We start from the raw sequence: 18661 nt of genomic DNA on the forward strand, positions 1-18661 counted from the left end.
TACTAAAACACAGCTGCCTCCTTAGTGAGATGCAAATACTGGACATCAGCAAATTTATTGCAGCGCAATTTGATGAGCAGCTCCGACTTCCAGCTGTGCACGTGTGAGAAAATCCTAACGCGACGCGCGGAATAAAAAAACACACTGCACACTAAATGAAGTGTGTGAAAGTAAATGATTTTTTTTATTCAATTTAACTCTCCCAGTAATTTTATGGATCTACTTCTGCTCTCAATGTTTGCTGCAAAAATTTCATGAAGCTGTTCATCTGCTCTTCCTCCCCACCAACTGAGTTGTTCTTTCTGTCTTTTCACAAAACCCTTTGATGACCTTTCGGTAATAGGCTATGGGCTTTGAGATACACAGTGCCATGTGTACACCACTTTCAGGAGAGAAAAATAGCATTTTCACTTTCTCCAAGTCATTAATGCATAGTGGGGGGTCTTACTAATGTGGCATGGGTCATCCCTCCATTTGAAGCCAGCAAGACATCTAAGGCTGTACCATGTAGTGCCATAAAAATAATCAATAACAGAATTGGTGTAAAGACAAAAGAAACTAAAAAGGTGTGCGACATAAAGAGATTACAAAGACAAATGCTGAAGAGTAACTGCAGACATCAAAGGAAACCACAACTGCCGTTTCTCTTTTTATTCACCTCAAAGCAGAAAAGTTGTATAGTCTAGCACGGTGTAGTTTACGATCGAAATAGTGCTGTCTTAAAAGGTAAAAAAAACAGAAGTAAATAACCTTTTTTTTCTTTTTTATTTCATTACTGTAATTATACTTTCCAACCCAAAGTATCACGGCCAATGAAATTTCACACCACGAGTCGCTTTCTATGTAGTCTGTCACTGAGCAAGTTGAATCCTAGGTTTAATGTCACGCCACTGTGAGCACAAACACAGTAATTGAGAGGTGAACTGAGTGACAGGGATGAGCACCCAGGCAAGAAAACACTAAGCAGTAGCCTGATGAAAACCACGAGCACTGGTCGCATTTCTCTGGCCATGGCAATAAAGACTATTGTAGGAGAAGAAAGGAAAGGCAGGCACTATAACACGCACACACTCACACATTATCCACAATAGTACACACACAACCTATGCAATGAAGCCAAAGTAATTCAGCTCCACACTTCAAAGAGATGGGCTGAAAGCTTTTTGTTAGATTTCAATCCTGCAGTACATAAGGCAAAAAATACATTTCAATGGAGAAAATCACAAGTGTGACAGAGCTTCTTTGACCCTACAGATGAGTGTGAAGTGAATTTCAAAGTTTGGTGTTTTTCTGACAAGTTGCCTAAGGAATATTGAGTTCCAGCCCTCACATCACAAAACCTGAACAAACGAATGCATTATGTTTTTCCCCATAACTACACAGGCCAGGAAACGTTTGCCTGTCGTCCATCCGCCGACGTGGCTCAATAATGGTATTTAACATTACGGAGCCTCAGTGTTACTGATACCAAAGTCAATAATAGATTAACAAAATGTTCAGTCTCCTTGCTGTTTTTCCCCATTCTGCATCATTACCACTTCAGCTGATATTGCTGGAGCGCCCCTTCTTTGTGTGCACGTGTAAAATCAATATTTTAAAAGCCCATTGTGACTTATTGTGTTAGCATTGTTTTTAGGCTTGAAATACATCCACAAAAGGTTTGAACTCCTAGCTAATTCCTCTGACCACATTCTAAAATGTGTGAACACTGTTATATTTTTCCCTTAAAGTTGTAAACAACATGTGATGACAGGTTGACTAGAAGCAGGTTCAGCTGTTACAACAACTAGCTTTGTTTGCAAAGTGCAAATGTTAACATGTACTACTCACTCATTAAGCCTAAGAAGGGACAATGACTGCAAATAAACTATGGGCCAGACATCCTTATATCCAAGACATCATTAACATTTTAATAAAAATGGAACAATGCTTCATGTTCTCTAATTTTCATTCGTAAAACGACTCCACTACTGCTGCAACCGATACCACTTGATGTATCTTCAAGTGAGCTGAGCAGGTGTGTGGAAATAAGCGGATTTGCAGCAATGTCAGCCACACAAATTGTCTTATTTTTCCCAGCACGGTTAAAAACACACGCACCGTTTCATGCATTCATCTCCCTGCCTGCACAGCCCTCTCTACCTCTCTCTCACACTTGTACACAAACACACACACACACACACACACATTCAGCTGAATCGTCTGCTCCTCCTCTCAACACAGAGTACATGCAGCCAATATCAAATGGCACAGGTGCTGTGATGAATATTGGCAAAACGTAACTTATCAGTTTACCCTGGAAATCTGCAAACTATGCCTCAATGGAATTTAATCAAGATAGTTTATATTGTGACACAATCATTTTAACACACGGCATAAAACCGGGAGAGTTTTGAAAGGCAGTCATTTCAAAATCGTCAAATGTTTTACGTGCCTGGCGCAGCTTTGCTCGCAAACAAAAATATCATCAGCACTAAAACAAGGACACACTGAGACCTTTAATTATATCCCACGCTGATATTTCAAACTATTCAAACTTTAACATCCTTGAACAAAATCTACAAAAGCAGCCCTGTGTGCCTTTTTTGCACAGATTTATGAGTCAATTTAAGATTTCATAATTGGATAGTCATTATTTATTATTCTGTGGCAGCTGTAATAAAGCTGTTGTTGTGTGCTGTGTAAAGTAAACAACACATAATAAACACAACGCTCACCATCATCTTCTCAAAGAGGTCAATGATCTCCTTTTCGGAGAGATTCATGGAGCGGTCGTCGAAGAGTGGCTGAGGGACAGGAAGTTCAGCCTGGGCAGTGAAGGGATCTGTTGGGTGCTGGATAAACGGCTTCTCCTTCTTCATCCCGGCTTTCCTGAAACTGGTGATACGATCACGCTGAAAGGAAACAGAGTGTATAAGATTTAGAACTGCTAAAATCCCTGTTTAGACAACATCAAGTACAAGGATGACTGCTTCTTGTTACTGCTGGTTTTCAACTATAAATAGAAGTTCACAAGGGTTGTTCAGAATGTTTTTCAGCCAGAACAACTTCATGTTATTTAACTTGAATCTTAATTTTATACGGATGAAAAGCACTGCCTCTGTGGACTGAATGGTTCAAGGCCACTGCACGGCTAATCACACCCAACATGGTATAACTGACCACCCCGGGTGAGGAATAAAAGCCAAGACTAACCACTAGATGACAGTGCAAGCATCGTCCTAAGACTAAGTGTAGTTCCTCCATAGAAACAAGATCTAAAAAAGAGAACATAGGTAGGAGTAAGCGGCTGCAGTACTCATGATTGTACTGTAAAGATAGTATCATCTGTTTGTGCTCGTACGATAAATATTCATTCAAATTTGACGATAATGAGGGAGTTTTATGGCTTTCCCCATTACAATTATTGTGAAAGCCATTCTTGAGATTTTGCCTATTAAATCCTACACCAATCCAACCCATCCAATGATAGTTATGCTATTTCACACTGGACCTTTGGGCCCCACAAAACACAGCATCACTAAAACATGAGGTGCAGATTGGACTGATAAAAATCAAAACTTGTGCATGTTTCTCCCATAAAAAAAATATATAGTACCTTTAAAATCCTTTTGTTGAATTAACATTAAAATCTAAAAGCATTATTTGTGAACATTTAAAAATCGGAAGAATAATTGTATTTGGCATACAACTAATCACGACTTCACTTACCATTATAACCATAGTTTACCTGGTTTGTGCTTATGTCATTAACAACTTAAATTCGCTGTTGTGACGTCAGCAGAAACAATCAAGTTTCCCCGTGTTCAGTTGACACATATTGTGAGATGATGCAGTTAAATTTTAGGATGAAAGCAAAAAAGCTCATAAACCTCATGCAACCATAAAATGTTAGTCATATTTAGTGGAATTGGATAAAGAGGGCATGCTGAATTAATGAATGAATGAATGAACACAAAGAAATGAGACAGAAAGACAAATGTATGACGATGATGATGACATACATGATGTCATTATTGCCAGTTTGTTGAAATATAGCTGGATGGATCAAACATAAGGTAAAACAAAACACATAATTGCCGATGGACTCAACTGTTGACATATCATTTTATATCCTAAAATGAATGCAATACTGTTCAAGCTTCAAAGTTGAGCTTTTTGCTCACTGAGGGTATTTAAAAGGCTCAGGCAGATCATCATATCGCGTTCCACAGATCACTGCATACTAACTGATTTATGAGCTGCTATGAGCTAACTTACACACTTAAGCAATGGTGAATTACAGCACCATGAAAAAAAACATGTTTTATTCATGCAGCATTGTGGGTTACCGCACCAAGTGAGACCAATTAAAGCTTAAGCTTTTTCTATATAGGGACAAAAAGATCACACTGTGTCGTAAGCACTAGATGTTATTTTTTGTTTGTGTTTTGTTTCAAATGTTTTACTCAATTCACTTCCTGCTGGCACATCTGATCCATCTGCATATTCCAGTCAAGAGTCTCATGCAGCCAGTGACAAAGGATGAGATGATGTTTAGCAAAACTAGTCACACGAAAATTAAACTGAGCACCTTACCATATCATCAGCCAATGTTTTTATATGTATATTCTGTTGGAGGGAGGGCAGAGTGTGAACAGAACGAACCAACAGAAAATGACAACACCCAAAAAGTGCACAGTATGTATCCCATCTCAACGCACTCACATGTACAGTATCTGGTTACTGTCTTATTCATCTTTCACTTTAGTTTTTCCCACTAACAAATACACTTGTATACATTAATTATATATGCTCAATGCCTTAGGACATCACCTACCATTATGTCTTTTTTTTTCCCCAATGAGGATATGAGCACATTTCAGATACTGTACATGTGGAGATGTGAAAATACTTGATGTTCCTGGTAAGAAGGTTTTAATGTATGCACTCATTAAATGTGTGTTCAAGAGTGAAGAGCTCAAGCACACACACACACATTTATAGACACATACACATATTTACATAAAACGAGATGTAATGTAAAGCACCTTTAATCCCACAGGCATACCCCCACACATGTAGTATTGTATTATAATGAGACATGTTACAGTACATACTGTACAGCCTGGCACAATTGAACACCAAAAGGATGTATTTTGGCATGTCAGTTGTAAAGAGCATGTCTTGAAGTGACAGTGGTCAAATAAAAACTTAAATTATTCCACTAAAACCACAACTTTTCAATTATTTGTGTTTGTTTACAACCCTGATATTAGCATCCTCACAAAGTGTTACACATAGCTCAAATAAAAACATTTTTAAACCCATCTTCTCTTTTTTATTACACATGTCTGTCTTCATCTCAGAGACAATGGGACTGGCTCCTGCCAAAGGCTTGTGGCTCAGTGAGGGACAGCCATTTGAAGCACACCTCAAATGGGAAGCCGTAGCAACACTGCCATATGCTGTGGCACTAGGCTATGAAGTACTAATGAGTACTGGCGATGTGGGGTGGTGATGGCCATAAAGCCTGCCTCCAGCCGCGGATTTCTCCACTGTTCTAATCAGGAAACTACTAATGCCGGGGCAAGCAAACAGATTGGCTCCAACCTGTGCCACCCTCTGTGCTTCTTTATCAGTTGACACTAGGGACAACACTGAGCAGACACTCAAACTGACATATCTCTCTGTAGTTTTGACAGAAAGCACTGATTAACAGTTGTGACATAAGACCATTGAGCCATTGGAAGCAGAGATTCACTCACTCCATTTGCATAGACTCCATGACCTGTCTAATGGTGATAAAAAACATCATATTGTTAATGCATATTACTGCACACTGTTCTGTCTGGGATTAACAGGTATCCGTGATGCCATCACTACATCTGCATCCCTTCTTACAGCATCTGTGGAGCTAAGAATTTGACCTAAGCAACAACTTTTCCCATTTGTACCTCAGAGTGTATGTGTCATTAAGCCCAGCATTCCTACCAGTCTAAAACTGCGTGAAACAATAGCTAATTTACAAATGGAGTACTTAAACATTTTCTAATCAATTTAACAACAATCAAACCACTGTTTGGTTAATTGCCTTGACTTGAGGGCCTTTCCTTGCCCATTATCTTGGCAACATCGCAACAATGCAATTTAACATCTAACAATTAAGCTTGCATGTCCTCTGGGCTTTTCTCGCTTATTAAAGTAAACTTTTTCATCATAATAAATGTTTATTACCAGACACATATTCCTCTAAATAATCAAATTAGCTCTGGGTCCCTCCTTAATCAAATATGATTATGACTCCATGCAGATCCTTGAAAATGAAAACACAAAGCAGTATTTCAGAACTTGAGAGTCAGTTTGGGGACACAAAAACATACCACTATGCATATTTCACACAATAACTTTTAAAATTAATATCACACTGTACAATTACATTAGCTCGTGTAGAGACACACCCTTCCATTGCTCTTAGTTTTATTGCAAAAAGCCACCAGGTGGCACGTGAAAGAAATTTTCTCTGAAGCTGGACAACAACTTAGTTTTAGACTAGCTACCAGGGCATAGCTTTTTAAATAGCAATGCCTGTTATACCAAACCAATTTAACTAGACCATCTGTATCATGTCAGTTTAACTCACTCATTGGAACTATGACTATAAAATCAGTAGTCACGATGCCTCTGTAAAACAAATTTAAACGGAAATTAGGTTTTACTTTAATTAGTTCTAATAATAACAGTGGATTACTGGGAGTCTGCCATTGTTGGCAGTGAGGACTGTAATGCAATGTGTTGCTGACAGTTCTTGGCAACTTCATGAAACTACTTCATCTTTCCAGTTCAATCAGATGCTCAAATCAGCTATAGGCTAGCAAGCCTTAGAAACACTTTTGTGTGGCAAAGACATTCATATGAAGTATGAATAAAATGTAAATGATAACAGAATAGAGAAGAGCTATAATTTAGGTAAATTGATATTATAAACAGGCCCGATTACTGATTTTGATGGACACTGTTTCACTCTATTCATATTTTTTATATTTTTAGACATTGGCCTGTTAAAAATGCCTCTTTTTTTTACCTCTCTTTAATGTCCACCTCTGTCCTACTTGTTATGGACTGGCTGCTTTCTGGACTTGATTATATTTCCAGAGTAAAGTGAAAGATAAGGTATAATACGTTTGGCTAATGTTATTCCTTGTAGCAATATATTTGCCATAATTATACTATTATTTTTAGCTAGCGGTTGACAAATATCTTGTGTGGCCCACAAACCGTCAGCAATTTTCCTTTGTGGCCCACCTGCTATTAAAGTTGAATATCCCAGCTCTACGTGAACATGAAAATGATTACACATCAATTTTACAGTGGAAGTCAGGGGTGATGGCGGAAAAAACCCCAACATCAGCACTGTACAATTGTCTAATAATTAAACGTTATTGCTTCATTACATCCGCCAAGGACGGCTGTGTGTCTGTCTCATCAAAATTAATCACAAGACATTTTTGCAGCGGGGGTAGGCCAAAAGAACCCATTGCATTTTGGAGCCGACCCAATTAAGACGGTGATGGAACAGGACTTGTGAGAAAGTCCTCTTTGCAGTTGTGCATTTAATTAAAATAATGCCACAAATGGAAGGTACCCGTTACACATAACAGATGAGACTCCTCTCTTAGTTTGTCAAGTAACAAAAGCATAAATATCCCTTTAAGTGCAGTAACTGTAGAGGAATAAAAAAAACACAGTTAAATATGCACTGATTACAAGGCTGATTGATCAAGCCAAATATTGATATGTCAGCAGAACCGAGAGAAGGGATGATAAATCTCAACACAACCAGCCACAATGCAGAAGTCACTGACAAATCTCACAACATGGATGTTAGAATATATACTCAAGGGGAAAAGAGTTAAGCTGGCACAAAGCAACAATGTTGCAGTGACAGCTGATACCATGTACATAAACTGAGACTAAATAGCAAAAAGAAATAGGTCCTGTTTTATATTTCTGTCTCAGAAGGACATTTTAATTGTTACATCTCTTTATTTTGAGGATGTGGACAAGAGCTCTTATTTAAAAATGCCATAGAGCCATGTATCCAAAGATAACAGATTACTGATGACAATTACCAAAACCCTAATCTAAACAAATATTGTTATTTTAAGAACAAAGCCAATTTCTACAACTTTTTCAACTGAGCACCAACAAGATCCAACTGTGCAAGACTAAGCTGTAAATGACAGGACTTTGGGCCACGGCACTACTTTCTTCAACATACATTAGTAACTCATCTTTGCTAGTACCTGCCACAAACTTCAAAATTGCATGACTTCTTCCTTGTATAATCGCATCAGATACAGCACTGCCAGGACCACGCTCAATTTTAGGAAAATGGCAACAGACAGTAACAAATACCATCCGAGTAACTGAATTACACATAATCTAAACAAATCATTTTTCCAAATTAATCTTGTTACAAAGTCTTCTCAACTGCTGTCTTCGTAAACTCAAAAGAGGTAGAACACAGTTCAGCTTATCCTGCTGCCAAAGATTTATGAAAGCAACGTGTATCCTTCTTGATAAAAATCCGCCCAATTACTCTCTGTGTTTGCACTGTGAGTACACCCTTTTCAAACAGAGCAAAGACGTGAAGAAGCCATAAGACAAGATAAGATTAATTTACACCTGGCATTCAATGTCATATCCACACTTTATATGAATCCATATAGAATACATTCACTATCAAAATTAACTTCTGTAATCATACCTAATCATAAAATTGCCTCCCCTTGTCTTTTCCCCTGTGATATGCAAATAATTATTTTAGAACATTTACATGGCAGTAAACATCTGGTTTTGATCACTACAGCCCTGTGTCTCATCTTTATTCAAATATTGCTAGATATTTTAAGTGAAGTAAAATCCAAAATAGGTCTTTTTACCCAGCAAATATTGAATTTTTATGTAAACTTAACACATTTCAGTAAAATATGATTGCCAGGATAGGACTGATCAATTGTACAATCATTTATGTTTACATTGTAGCAATGACACAACTCACCAGAACGCTAATCACCAACTATTTTTAAATAAGCTAAGTGCAAATTCCAATTGACAAATATAATGCAATCCACCTTTCCTTTAGGACAAGGGCATTCCATATAAATGGAATCAGAAATGATAAACTCAAGATTCTCTGCTTTAACTTAAGTGAGAATGACAATATTCACACAAAAACATATCTGTTTGCAGGAAACATAAGGCGGTGCAGCAAGCATGTGCATATGGCAAGCTAATACAAGGAGACACAGGAGAAGCTGCCTCTTATCCTGGCACAGAAAAATCTGCCATACACATGCACCATACTGTAATGGCATACTTGTCCTCTCTGCAAACTGGATTAGGAAAAATGTAATCAAGCACAGAATGTTAGTTCTCCTGAACAAAAAAATTAAGCCTCGACAGATGCTGTGTTCACTCAGTTCTTACACACATCCTTGAATTTTGAGACTATTTTGCTAGCTTCATTCCAAAATAAAGTAATTAAATTAAAACAAAACCAAAAAAAATGCACTAGATTTCTGAAAGAGCCCACGTGCCCTTAAGAGGACATGTGTGCTGTGGTGGAGTTATTATTTCAGTAAAGTACTGGAACTGTTTACACGTTCCTAAAACAGCATCTATTGAAAAGGGAAAGCACACAGCCAACAGCCAATAGGGCTATGATTTGAATGGCTCCACATTGTATGACCTGAACATGTGACTGCAGACCAGCACCACACTGCCCTTAGGTTATCTCCGTCTCTGCTGAAAGCAAATGTCTCATACAGTACAAAGACCGAGAGGATGTCTAAACACTGTAAAAACTCTTTATTGACTCTCTGCACTCTCTCCCACTTTCTCTGCCATTTCCATCAAAATATAAACTTATAAAATTTAATGCAAGGTACACGTGTTCATACCGAAAACTGTTTTGTTTTTTGGGGGGGGGGTTTTATGAACAGAACATCCAGTGTACACTCACGGCTGTGTTACGGCTGCATTTTCATTTTGGTGCCCATGTTAAACAATGAGAGCGTTCACACTGCACTCGTGAGACATGCATCTATATTGGAGCTCCGACAACTTGCCTATGACCAATGATCATGCTTGTTTAACGATGTTTAATGATTATGTATATAACTAACTGTAAATAAAGCAATTTATTTGTGTTCATAACCAGTGTATTTATTCCCAATAATCACTCAAAAACAACAGGGAAGTGCTAAAAATGTTTGTGTTGCTGGTGCTCTCTCAGACTGTCTGCTTCCCTCATGTTTTCTTTCTGTCTATAAGTCACGACGCACACGCGACACATCTGGTGTGAACCTGGTTGTGTCAAGAAGGGCATCCATCATAAATAATCTCAAATAATCAAATAATAATCTGCCAAATCAAATATGTGGATCACTGAACGAGCATGTTGACCCGCTGTGTGAACCCCCAGAGAGGGAGAAGCGGAAAGAAAGAAAAAAGTACACTGTGAGGATAACTTGCAAAGATGACACTCAGTATATTACACTAAAACCAAAACCAGATCTTTAACTTTTCCTGGCAAACCATAAATACAGTGGTGGCAATAACAGACACATCTCAGCAAATTTTGCATGACAGAAAGCTCCCTCATCACAGCCTTAACTATAAATCAAAAAATGAAGCAGGAAGGCCCCTTAAGCTTGACCTAGATTTGACTCTGCAGCAGCTCAGTCAAAATAAAAGCACAGCCTACCCTTCACAAATCTGTCTACTGTTGCTGTCTCCAAAAATAAACAACTTTAAATTATTCATGTATGTTCATTTCAGGCCTAAATGCACTGATGCTGCAGTTAAAGAGGCATTTTAATAAGTAGCTGAGGCAACTGAATAAATTTCCCATTCTCAAGTGGTAATGTACTGATGTACATGGGGGCCCTCATCTCAGAAAACTACACTGACTTCTGAGTCCTGTAAGTTTCTTCTACTGTGTGACTAAAGCATTCTTCACTGCTTCCTCTCTCCCAACTTCCTGAATGCCATTATTAAAACGCTCACATGTGGTCTGCTTCCTGCCATTTTTCACACATCTTCAAAACAGAGTCTCAGTTATATTCACTCACTAACTAAGTCAATGTAAATGGGGAGAAAGAGAAATCAAAAGGAAGAAACGTGGAACTACATCACTCAGAAAAAAAATAAATCTACATACAATTTGACCAAACAGGACATGAGCAATTCAGAACAACCTCCTGTCTGTGACAAGCTGACAATTTCTCTTAACTGGGTGCTAAATTGCCCTAAAATGACCCCTCGGGCTTCCCTGAAGCTCATGTATCAAAGTGTGAAAGAAGCTTCAAATGCCAAACCTTCCAACTCCAGCTGCAAGGTAAGCCATTAAATATCACTCACAACATGGCACAGTTCAATTCCTGTCAAAAGCATCTTTACCAAGCTGTGCTCTTGATTCAGAGAAAAAAAAAACTATTCCCAAATCAGTAGTGAGTGATTACAGATGTGATGTGCACTTCATAAAAGGCTTGTTCCTATACACGTAATTTGCAGGAAAAATGGACTTCATATTCTCTACATTATTATATATTATTATTATTATTATTATTATTATTATTATTATTAACACAATTGTGTGTCATTATGCTACTATGTTCGCCCAGTCTCATATTATATAAACCACAGTTTAATATTAACTGTGCTAAAAGTGTCTATTTTTACCAACACGGTGGCTTAAAAAACAGCTTTAAGTGAAAGTTATAAGGTCATGCGGACTAGTTAAGACTCGTACTGGCACTTCAATGCTCTTCAACTGATGTGAAGGTCAGTTTAATAATTAACACCAGCTGTGGTGTGTTAATTAAACTTACTGTAGCAAAATTTTGCCATGTCTAAAATAAGGCCAACTCTTACTCACTGTCAACAGCTGAATGTTTGTCTGACTGGAATGATGGTTGGACATTGTATAGCACACTGGCTTGCTAAGCTGGTATCATTCCGGTTTGCACTGCTAATTTGCCGTGAAGCTTAAGCATTTCCACACACATCCAGGGTTGGTTTCCCACACAGTAGGCCCCAAGAGCAGTTTGGAGGCAGCTGACATTAATGATAATTAGCTGCACCTGCCATTAAATCTGTTGCTATAGGAAAGCTACAGAGTCTACGAAACTTGCTATACATTTTTAAGGCTAACACTGACACAAATGCCAACTTATCATTGACCACCTGCAGAAGGTCACTGTGAAGCATTAGTATAATCAGAACAGCTCTCCCACCACAAATACTGTAATCAGAAAATCAAATCAATTGCATCCTTGTTTCTGGTGGCACTGCTCTGTCAAAACATCCTCTTCCTGCTACGTTAGTCAGCTGCTTTTGCATACCTTCTTTTCTTTTTATCTTAACCCCCTTTAACCCCTTTTCTTGCTACTCAATTTTAATTTTACATTTAAAAGTTGGATATTGACATACAGAAAGTCACTTGAAAATGACCCGTGTCTCACTTAATTCTGTTAAATGTGCTACCTCTTATGCATCAGACCAAAGCTTCTACAATCACACATTCAATTGCTAACTATATAGTATATATAATTGCCAAGAGATTGTGAGGATGATAGAAAAATGCAGAAGTGACATTTGTCATCCAATCACATGTGTAAAGTTCTAAATGGTAAACGTTCTGATGTCCTTTTACATGCTGCATGAAAGTTTGCTGTATACACACCTACATGACTTATTTGTGACCACTGCCACAATAATAGCACACTGATTTCACACTGAACTCCCATTTTGAAGCCTTGAGATTCACAATGTGGCCGTTGCCATGTTTACATTTTGCAAATGAGTCTTGAAAGGTCCAACGTGCAACCAGGTGATACAACCTATCAATGTCAATAACACTGGTGTCCACTTTGGACCCCAGCCCAGCCCCAAGTTTTAATCTGCCAAAATAACAAGCACAATTAATGTTCATTGTTTGAAAGGCTGTGCTATAAAAATAAAACCACACTGACCAAGTATCCCACCTTTCTGCTGTACAATTTAAGTGGAAACAAAAATAGAGACACTTATCTGACTTGTGTTGTAAATTGAAACAAGCCTCTGTCTCCTTCTCACTCAAATAAACAAATGACCTTTGAGATACAGATCACATTTAATCCTTTTGTTATGCATAATGGGGAGTAAAGGAGACAGCCACAGCTTGTCATGACCTAACATGAATCAGTGCTTAACTGACTTATCACATTACATGATTAAATTACCATCCAAACACACTACACATTATGAAGAATGGTGGTTCTGTTTTGCAGTACAAATTAGATTTATAATGGGTTATTGGCTGTTGAATAAAAAAAATCCAAATTTTGCTAACTTTGCTGAAACCAGTGATTAGTCGTACACTGTATGCGTCAGCACTTTTGAAGGACATCCACTTTCACTTAATCGTTTACATTACTGGTACTATTACCAATTCTCTAAAACCTCAGCAAAGCTGTTTAACAATAACACACCTCCTCACACCTAATGGGGATCTGTCTGGATACATATATTAGGTTCAGCAAATAAATGCTGCATATATTATGCATTTACTAAGACACAGAATATTTAAAACAGAAATGCACAGTTCATATCTAATGGTAAATTCAATGACTTGCCTGAATGCCTGAACCACCTCACATAGTCTATGTAGTCATCGTAAATGGATGATACATTGTTTCTTGAGAAGCGGAAATAACTCTGTTATTTTGGAATCAAACATTTATATGAGCTAAAAATAAGTCCACCTCACAAGCTATTAATGCAATCAATAAATGCCATACACATATAGACATATAATAATAACCTCCAATTCGGAGGTTGAACATGAGCTGGCTCCTTGTGAAATTCTTATTTCTTTATTTTCCCCAAACTCACGACTCATAAATCACCATTGTGACATCACATAGTTATTCTATGCATACATAGGAAGGACTTTCTATTCATGCTGCACCCCATGACATCATCCTTTACTCTGGTATGCAGGGAGGTAATATTTTTTCCTGTTCTGTCAAACCAGCTCCCCTGAATTCCTTGAAGACTTCATAAGACTATTTTATTGGATGTTGTTGTACATTCAATATCACAAGGCAAAGTTTTGCAATACACTGGGGTGTTTTTCAAATGTCCTTGGCTGTGTTGAGTATCTATACCCTGGGCCCAAAGCCCAGATGGTGTTGCTGTGATGTAATCCTGCCCATTGACTTGTTGAACAAACACACTGCTTTTAGTGTTTCCTCTCACTTAGTTGAGACCAAACTTAACCAGTGTTGGCCATTTGGTTTATTAGCCATAAATGGCAATGTGCTTGTTAGTAACAAAAAAAAAAGCAGTGACAACATCTGGTTTAGTTCTACCCATGATAAATGCCACCCTATCCTTTTCACTGGACCACATCTACACAGAAAACACTGCATGTCAGGAATGTAAACTTCACCCCAGATGGGGTTAACTCTCCACAGAAATTAAGTAGTAAATCTTCCAATGTCCAAATATGAGACACAGTATTTTTGTCAGTATGAGATGACATAATCATCTGATATATACTGCCAAAAATCTTGAAACGTTCATTAAATTTCCTTTTGCCTCACAGTTTCCCGAGTGAAATGTGCTTATACGTTCATGTGAGTATAGTTTGAGTTGTTTAAAGGTCTCCAAACAACTTGGAAATACCACTAGCAGGCACAAACCTGGGAATAAACAAGTGGACATATCTTAGCTCCACCCAGCAATGAATAATGGTTTCCTCCCTGAAACTCAGCTGTGATGAGATTTCAGCAACAGCCACAGTTCACGCTTCCTTTGCTCTGCTTGGAGGTATAAGAAACAGGGGACGTGCCTGGCCCAGAGTCCACTTTTAGGAAGTGATCTTGCAGAGACTTCTTCTACTGAATTACTCAATGCTGGCATAAACTAAGCACTGCTGCAAGCAATTTAAAACTTGGGAGGCAGGCTGATCAAGAGTCACAGGCTGTGATCAGGATTTCTCATGACAACACCCTTTTGTAGCTTTGGGAGTGCATGTCATTTCACTCCACTCAGGGATGTCCTGTCTGGCAACTATTATGGTCAGACTTTCCTTTAAATTAAACTTGCTGTAAACAACCAGTGATTACACGTTTAAGACCCTACAATTGCAATTGAACACATTTGATACTGCTTCATTTATGCTTCAAGAGCATCTCGTTCCATCTCCTATCAAGATTGCTGTGGATTTAAATACATTTCTTTCTAACCTGTGTTTGCAACCCAGCATGAGTTACAGAGGTCATAATTAATCACATAGAGAGTCTGCCATTCTGAAACACAGCGCTGGTGCCTCTCATGTCTACATTCTCTGAGAAGTTAACACCAGAGCAGCAACAAACACCACCTACTGTGACTAAACACCTGAGGTGTTTATAAAGTCATTAGTCATCAGTGTCATATTCTGCTATCGTCTTTACATCTGTAATTTTCTGCAATAAACAGAAAGCCAGGATTGTCCTTATTTATTTTCTTGTTTGGTAGCAATGACTCTGATTGCATTTTATGACCAATCATGTAAATACACAAGCAATAACAAGTGAAAGGCACAACAAAACCCAACGCAGCTATTAGGCAATTACTGGCTCTTGAGAGGTGACGTCATCCAAAAAGTTTTTCCACAAACGTGGAAACACAGAAACCACAGTCAGCCCCAGCCAAGTTATTTGTACTTGGTCACGGAAAATTTCTTTCAACCCCCGGTTCTAAAGCTTCACACACAGTGAGCAGACTAACACATTTACTACTACAGTTTACATTTATTGTTTTACATTTCTCCCAAGATAGTGGATACCAAAAGACCCCTGGTTGTGGATTAGTTGTGCAACAGATGAAGGAACTGTCATAGAACACCATTAATTGTACAGCAGAAGTGACTCCTGAAACAGCACCACCACCACAACACCACACCTCATAAATGTTATGATCTAATTCCCAAGCATAGACAGCTAGAAAAGAACAGCTCGATGACATCAGAGAGGCACTGATGCAGACTCAGGTTTACCCACTTTGCAAAGAAGCATACTCTTCACTCTACAAGTTGTTATGAATTGGAGGAATGTTATGCCAGTTTGAGTTGTTATCTAATAGACACTGTCCTGTTGATAAAAGGCTAACAAAGTTTCAGTTGTATCACCCAGACACACTCACATAGTTTAGAAAACCACTACAAACAACACTGGCATCTCACAGTGCAATGAGCTCTTTAGTAGCAGCTGAACTTGTATGGATATTAGCGATAGATCTTGAAGCCCAACTGTCACAACAAGATTGCTCTTCCAGAGAACTTTTAGGAAATGTATTGATGAGGGAAGAATCACATAATGCACTGAGTGCATAGAAAAGTGAGGCACTCAGTGAAACAGTATCTCCTTTTCTCAACTCTTAACAGCTATTAGCTGCTCTGCATTAAAGAGTCATACCAAAACATCAATAGCCTCATCCTGCATTAACTAGAGGTGTTCTGTATGGACAAGACTGTGTCCACCACTGTGGTGGAGTTATGTTTATGTCTGGCTTGATTTTATTTTGAATTGTCTGACACTAATAACTATAAAACTATGAGAAAAGTCTGGTTTCATAACATGTGTGCTGAGAAACTTTATCAGGTGTGGAACAGTGCAACTTACTCACTCTACAGTTTGGAGTGAAACGAACAACTGTTGTGGGATTAGAGGATGTGAGAGTTGACTGCAGTCGTGTAACAACACAGAGACAGTCTGCATACATACCAGCTTTTTGTTTTTACTATCATCCTCGCTGGATTTCTTTTTAGATGGTTTGTTCGGGTCCTCCCCGCCGCTGGCTTGATCCATTTCAGCGTCAAGTTAGTTCCCTCTTCCCGAAAGATTCAACGTGACCTCCTCAAAAAGTTGGCAAACTCCACCAGCAACGCTTTTAACAACAACGCACACAGCAAACCAAATCCTGATTAGGTCTTCTCTAAATCCATTCCGTTTGAAAGATTATTATCAAGTAAAAATTCAGGCTGCTCCCAAATAGTTCCCGCTGGTATCCAACAGTCGAAGAGGCAGCTCGAAGCAGAGGTGTGGTAGGATGTGGTATCCGTCCTGAAGTGCCCTGAACTCAGCTCAGAGCCACTTCACTCCGCGGAGGGACGTTTTCCTGACAACAGAAAACAGCTTGTAAACAAATGTGAAGCCGGTTAGTTTGTTTATCTAACCCGTCTAAGGCGTTACTTTGCACAAATGTTTCCCTTCACACGTGTTTTCCCTGTAGTGGTCGTTTTACTATGCAGTGAGCAGACAGCAGCACACATTCACACAAGCCAACAGCTTGTGAACGGTATAACAGATGTAAACAAACATGGCAGATGTAGCTTTATGCCATGTTATGTTGTTTTTGTTAACTGATAAAAAACCACTGTGTCTCACATGGACAGTGTGTTTGGAAACTGGCATTAAGTTAAATACAAAGCAGGAACTTACAACCGCTGTAACTTAGCAATAAGGCTGTAGTAACCGTCAGAAACGGTTGGTGTCAACCGGGGAGCAATGACAGCTTTCAGTGTGTACCGACAGCACCGCTGCTCACAAGAGACACCGGTAATTAATGAGGTCCTAGAGCACATTTGTAGTAATTGTAGAAAATCACCGTTGTTCTCTCTGCTTTGCATACTTTGTAGTGTGTACACTTAGCTACGATAGCATTAATGGGCGTTTACTTGGCGAACGTTGTCTATTTCAACGAGCAGACTAAGGCACAGACACGCGCGACACTACGCTGTAAATTACACAATTAATAATAAAAAAGCAATTTACGAAAAACTCACAAATAGCCCATACAAGCCTTACCTCTGCAACCAAACCGGAACGCCAGGCCCACGGTAGTCCCGCCTACTACAGCTCTGATTGGTCCGTTAGATACGTGAGGGCTGGATTTTTCAGCCGCTATTGGTCGGAGTGTCTGTCAGTCAGAAGGTCGCCGGAGCGTCACAGGGGAGGAGCCTGGCGTGACGTAGGGGTCAGTCGGATTCTACACCCAGCGGCTGGGGGTTCAGCCAGAAGAATAGATGTATATGAATGAGTTATGAAAGGCTTAGCGCGAACAGGAAACAGGGCGTGAATCTGCGGCAACACAATACCCTCAGTGTCAGACCTGAGGAAGAAGCTACTGAGGGGGCTTTTAATGATGAGAGTGGGCACATTTTTCATGAAAGAGAATACATTGATAACATCAATGGTATAGCTTCAGACAGGCTAAATAGCATTCAACTCCTGCGCCGAATTTAAATAGACATTGATAGGAGTGATTAAATCATAGCCTAAGTATCATAAAAGGTTTTTCACTTGAGTTATTCTAAAAATTCTAAATCCGCTGGAGGAGGCACACACAAACAGTTTGGTTCTCTCTCCTCTCTTTCTTTTTCCTGTTGAATCCATTCTGTTTTGGGATTATAAATCATCCATCAATCTGTTTCCAACAATTTAACACTATGTCCCAGTGGGGACATCCTGGACAGGTCAGCAGTCCATCGCAGGGCCAACACATAGAGACAAACAACCAAATCAAACCTATCACAATTATTGTAAAATAGCCACTTAACCTATTCCCAATTGGCATGCTATTAGGG

At 38.9% G+C, this 18661-nt stretch overlaps 1 protein-coding gene across 4 annotated transcripts in view; it reads right to left on the reverse strand.

The window, feature by feature from the left end:
- The window catches only part of diaph2 (diaphanous-related formin 2), a 338483-nt gene extending 320492 nt beyond the window's left edge, over window positions 1-17991 (reverse strand). For 3 of the 4 annotated variants that reach the window (XM_058649426.1, XM_058649428.1, XM_058649425.1), the window contains exons 1-4: window positions 17883-17991; window positions 16800-17193; window positions 4579-4611; window positions 2718-2894 (exon numbers count right to left, since the gene is read on the reverse strand). In XM_058649426.1, coding sequence (XP_058505409.1) covers window positions 2718-2894; window positions 4579-4611; window positions 16800-16883 — 294 coding nt within the window. In that variant the 5' untranslated portion in view covers window positions 16884-17193; window positions 17883-17991. The remainder of the gene's footprint in view (window positions 1-2717; window positions 2895-4578; window positions 4612-16799; window positions 17194-17882) is intronic. The other variant, XM_058649427.1, reaches the window with a different exon arrangement.
- Window positions 17992-18661: the final 670 nt, after the last annotated feature.

This window comes from Solea solea, chromosome 14 (assembly GCF_958295425.1).
Source record: "Solea solea chromosome 14, fSolSol10.1, whole genome shotgun sequence".
Taxonomy (NCBI): Eukaryota; Metazoa; Chordata; class Actinopteri; order Pleuronectiformes; family Soleidae; genus Solea; species Solea solea.